General features: G+C 42.4%; 1 protein-coding gene across 1 annotated transcript in view; it reads left to right on the forward strand.

Moving 5' to 3' along the window:
* The window catches only part of POLR2M (RNA polymerase II subunit M), an 8369-nt gene extending 5335 nt beyond the window's left edge, over positions 1-3034 (forward strand). The window contains exons 3-4 of the mRNA XM_045286474.1: positions 333-537; positions 1993-3034. Coding sequence (XP_045142409.1) covers positions 333-537; positions 1993-2136 — 349 coding nt within the window. The 3' untranslated portion in view covers positions 2137-3034. The remainder of the gene's footprint in view (positions 1-332; positions 538-1992) is intronic.
* The last annotated feature ends 2367 nt before the right edge of the window (positions 3035-5401 follow it).

The raw sequence follows: 5401 nt of genomic DNA on the forward strand, positions 1-5401 counted from the left end.
CTAGAGCCTGTGGTATTAGGTGCACTGAAACTGCTTCCCTTTGGCAAATTTTTATGGAATTAATAGATGAGGAAATAATAGCTTCAGTTCACTTAGGTTTAGGTGGGACCTTGGAGGCAGGGAACAGAACCCATGTATAGACATTTGTCAAAACTGAATTATCACATGGTTCTCCATAAGAATATTTTCTTGAAAAGCTTCCATTTTGTAGTAAATATGTTGAGACAGATTTTATCTTCAGATATAATATGGGTAAACTGATTATTGTTACCTTTTAAACCCATCTCGAAAAGAAAATGGTTTGATGATATAACAAACTTTCTCCCCATCAGATTGCCTTCCCAACCAAATGACCCATGCGACCAATGCCCAAGGAGCGAGTCCCCTGTGTCCTCAGAAGAAAGGCTGCGCAGGGATAAGAAGCACCTTGATGACATCACCGCAGCCCGGCTTCTGCCGCTTCACCATCTGCCTACCCAGCTGCTTTCCATTGAAGAGTCTTTAGCTCTTCAGAAACAGCAGAAACAGAGTTATGAGGTACTCAGAGTGCTAGAATTAGCTCCACCATCACCATCTCCGTCTGTATGTTGGATGTGACTTATATCAGTAAGAATTTACCCCTGGTGGTTTAAAGAGGAAAGGATTTAATTAGATTCTGAGGAAATGCTGGTGAGGGCAAGTTGCCACAGAGCTCTTGATATTTACCTCTAGGAGTCAGTGGGAAGATGCTGGAATGCAGGAAACAAATGGTGAGGATCACCGCTTCCTGCAACACCAAAGTGGTGATTTGCCAGGAAATGTGGAGAAGCTAGTGCAAACTGTCATCTCCCTTCTCACTCGTCCACTCTATCAACTCCGGAGAGCCACCCCGAACCCTGCTAAGAGTCACTGAAACAGAAGGGAGCTTCACAAATTTCCTGGAGAAGGGATTGAAGGGTAGTAGAACTTATCCACGAAACATGCTCCTGTAGCCCCCTTGCGTCCATCTCCTTCAGTTCAGGGAAGAGCTGTCAAATGAGGGTTGGGGGCGGGGTAGTGAAGAGTTGCCCACATACTCTGTGGGCACATCTGAAGATAAAATAATCTCTTATTTCTGGAGATTCAATTAAGCTTTTTCTCCAAAGATCCAATGTTCTGTGTAGAACTTTAAAGATGTACATTGGCAATTTGTATATAGCCATGGGGCAGGGGGGTGTGGGCAGTAAGTATGAGAGCCATGAAGGAGAACTGAAAGAGGGAACTCAGCCTGTATCCAGTGGACTCTGACTCAGTGACCCTGTGTGTGTCACTAGGGCTGTGCAGCGTAGGCTTTTGAATGGTACCTGGCACTGTTTGGGAAGTGTTGGGCTGCCAGCTGCAGGGTTGGTGGTTCAAACCCACCAGCCTCTGTGAAAGAGAAAGTTGAGGCTGCGTCTGTTCCTGTGAAGATTTCCAGCCTCAGCAACCCTGCACAGGGCCACCATGAGTCTTCATCAACTCGACAGCAATGTGTTTGGGTTTTGTTCTTGTGTTGGAGCCCTGGTTGTGTAGTGGCTGCATGTGGGTGGGGTGGGTTACACATTGGACTGTGAACCACAAGGTCAGCAGTTGGAAACCACCAGATGTTCCCTGGTTGGGAGGACGATGAGACTTTCTCCTCCTGTCAAGGTTTACATCCTTGGAAACCCACAGGGACAGTGGCACTCTGTTCTGTAGGGTTGCTATGAGTCGGAATTAACTCATTGGCTGTGAGTGAGTGATAAACACCTGTCTGCTGCTGTAGATCTTTTTGCTTGATGATGGGGGTTCATAAAGTTCATAGAAAATGGAACTAGAAGGTAATGGAATTGACTCACAAACTTTTTGAAGCTCCATATATTGCTTGAGAAAGTAATGTGTGTGTGTGTGTGTGTGTGTGTGTGTGTGTGTGTGTGTGTTTAAATGGCTTTCTGTTGAAAACCTATAGGGAAAAGATGAGATGTATAATATTTTGCTTTGCTTTCTGTTTTAAAGGAAATGCAAGCCAAGCTGGCAGCACAAAAATTGGCCGAAAGACTGAACATTAAAATGCAGAGCTATAATCCTGAAGGAAAGACAATGGGGAGATACCGAGAAGCAAGGGATGAAGACGGTCCGTCCTCTGATGATGAGTTGTGACCCTGGGTGTGGGTGATCTCACTGCTGAGATACCAATAGCTCCCTTTCTAACATGTGTCAAGATCAGTGTCATCAGGCATTGCTACGGCAAAGAATTTTATAAAGTTACACTAAGGTAGCTATTAAAAAAAAGCCCACTTCATCTTTCAGAAGATGACTTTTACGTGATTGAAAAGTTTCATATTTGAATATCGTGTTTAACCACCTTGTATTAAAGTTTTGCTGTATGTGGCATATATAGTAGAGCCCATTTTTTCCCTTTAAGCCAAATGAAAGCAGGTGTACCTTTACTTTTTTCCGTAGTCTCACCTGTCAAGTGACATTTACTCCTTGCCTTTCAGGGGGATGGTTGGTTGTCCCTGGCATGGCCTACAGTGAATCAGGAAGACACAGTTCCATACTCTTTTGCATAAAGAAGGTGGTTGTCTAGACAATTCTGTGCATGTTTGCTTGGGGCTACTGAGTGAAGGAACTAAGAAGGTCATAGAAAATGTTTTAAAATGTCTATCATCCCTTAGGAAGAATGTTACCTCTTTTTTCCTGATCAGGAATAAGGGTTAGATGCTGGGAATGAGTGACAGGAGGTCTAGCAAAGTCTGACGTTGCCAAGCCTGTTTCTTTACCTGGTGAACTTCATTGTTCTGACAGATGGTACATTGTTCAAGGGACAGTAAAGTTTGTAGGGAAATGGAGTTTTTTTAAAGCTACAATTGTCTAGTCACTACATCATTTTCACTCTGCGAAAGGTGGGCACAGAGACTGAAGAAACCTCAAATCATGCACATAAGGACACACTCATGTCACCTTAAAGGGTTACATGGTTATCTCTTATTATCAAAGATCTGTCTAATATGTTGAATATCTTTCAGTGGTGAAAGAATAAATCAGAGTAACTTTATCATGTTGATGGAATTCTCTTACGGGTGCTTACATAGCTTATTTTTTTAAAAGGATGGTTCGTATGTAATAGCCCTAGTGGTACCGCCCCTGTACCGCCAGAACTCCTCATGTCCAAACCCACCCGCCATCTAGCTGATTCCGACTCAATAGCACCCTCATGGGCAGGATAGAACTGCTCTTTAGGGTTCTCAAGATGAAATCTTTAGGGAGCAGACAGCTCCACCTTTCTCCTGAGGAGCAGTGGCTGAGTTCAGCCGTGACACTGGTTGGCAGCCCGACATGGGACCCACAGTGCCCCCAGAATCCCTTCTTGTACACCTACCTACAAAATGCACTGCCAGCCAGGTGGCTCCAGCTCAGCACCTTGCAGTTCGCAGCCCCACGGCTCCTCGTGTGCGCAGTCACCTGTCATCCTCCCCAGAAGGATGGGTTTCTTTCTTTTCTATGGGTAGCTGTGTATTATGTTATTAAAAATGGGGTTATGGTATACATTATTTCATAGTCTTTGGTAAACATTTTTGACATCCTTTGCATTTGTTGGCTCCAGGATATACTATTTCATGGGTGTACTATAGTTTTAAAGATGGGTTTCCTATTTAACTATCTGGTTATTTTACTGTAACCTATAAACAACAATATGGTTAATACCTTAAAATACCATGTCTGCACAAAAATGATTTCTTTCCAAAAGGCGTATTACTAGAAGTGAAATTGCTTGGTGAAGCATGTAAGGTTTTGCGAGTCTAATGATACCCAACCGTCGCCACAGAAGTGGTGTACATTGACATACTGCAGGATATCAGGCTTGCAGAATGGAAAATTACTCTTAGAAAACCAGTTATTAATCATAGAAGAGTTACATCTAAAATGTCTATTTTTTACTAGTTTAGTGGTGTCTTTCAAGCCTATTAATCATTTAGTTGCTCGTTTATATTCACTGCTTATTATCTCTCACTTTCTTAGTTTATCTTTTTAAAAATTGATTTATACAAAGATTTTTATGAGTTAAAATGCCAATCCTTTGTCCTGTACTGTAATTGTTTTCAGTGCATTATTTACCTGTTTACCTTTTATGGTCTTTCTGTACGGATGCTCTTTTGAGGGGTCTGCCTTTGTGCGTATACTTGAACCTGTCTTTCCTACCCAGAAAACGGACCAATAGGTACCCTACTTTCTTCTAGTACTTTCTTTTCTCACCTAACTTAAAAGGGACTTTTAATTCATCTTGAACTTACTTGGAGATAGTGTTTGAAGTAGGCTTTTAATTTTTACAAGTAATTCGCCATTGGCTCAGTTTTCTGTTAAGTCAGTGGTTTTCAACCTGTGGGTCGCGACCCCTTTAGGGGTTAAATGACCCTTTCACAGGGGTCGCCTGATTCATAACAGTAGCAACATCACAGTGATGAAGTAGCAACGAAAATAATTTTATGGTTGGGGTCACCACAACATGAGGCATTGTATTAAAGGGTCGCGGCATTAGGAAGGTTGAGAAATGGTTAAGTAAACCATTTCCATACTGATTTTTAATAATATTGCACCTATTAAATTTCTCTTGTTTCTTAGGCCTAGCTTTGGCGAGTCTTCTAATTTAGGTCATGCTATTTTAATCTGTAAGGCTACTTGTTAATATTTGGTAGAAGTCCTCCTTTATTTTAGTTTTAAACTTTATTGTGAAAAAGAACTGATGAGAAAAACACATAACACAAATGAAGCAAACAGCATTGTGATCACACACCAGATGCAGAAAAGCTGAGTGTCCCTTCTTGACCCCCTTTCTCAAGAGATGACTCACTGCTGTCCTGACCTGGGAAGGCTGCCCTGCTCCCCCTTTTAAATAGTTTCACAGTGTGGTTGGTGTTTGCTTTGTCCCCGTTTTGTTTGATGAAATTGGAATTACATCATTTGTTTTATTGTATCTGATATTTTACCGTTGCTTATAAAATCCATGTTGTGTGTAATGTGGTTTATTCATTTTCTTAGCTGTATGATGTGTCATTTTACTAATACCACAACTTGCTTTACTCTGTGGCAGTCCCATGTCTGGGCTATTGTAAATAATGCTGCAGTGAGCATTTTTACACACAAGCACATTTCTAAAGGACTCACACTTGGGTAGCGTCATAAGTGTTCAACTGCTAGCTGAAAGATTGGTTTAAACCCACCTAGAGGTGCCTCAGAAGATTGGCCTGGGGGGATCTACTTCTGAAGGGCCACAGCCCTGAGAATGCCATGGGGCAGTGCAGCTCTGTGCAGTGGGGCTGCCAGGAGTCAGAGTCGACGGTGGCAACTCAGCAATCGCATGCCTGGGAGCAGAACTGCTGGGTTGTAAGGTGTGCAGATCTGTGGCAATGTAGATTCCTACCAG

Source organism: Echinops telfairi, unplaced genomic scaffold (assembly GCF_000313985.2).
Source record: "Echinops telfairi isolate 266 unplaced genomic scaffold, ASM31398v2 ScPeMD7_8;HRSCAF=38, whole genome shotgun sequence".
In the NCBI taxonomy this organism is placed as follows: Eukaryota; Metazoa; Chordata; class Mammalia; order Afrosoricida; family Tenrecidae; genus Echinops; species Echinops telfairi.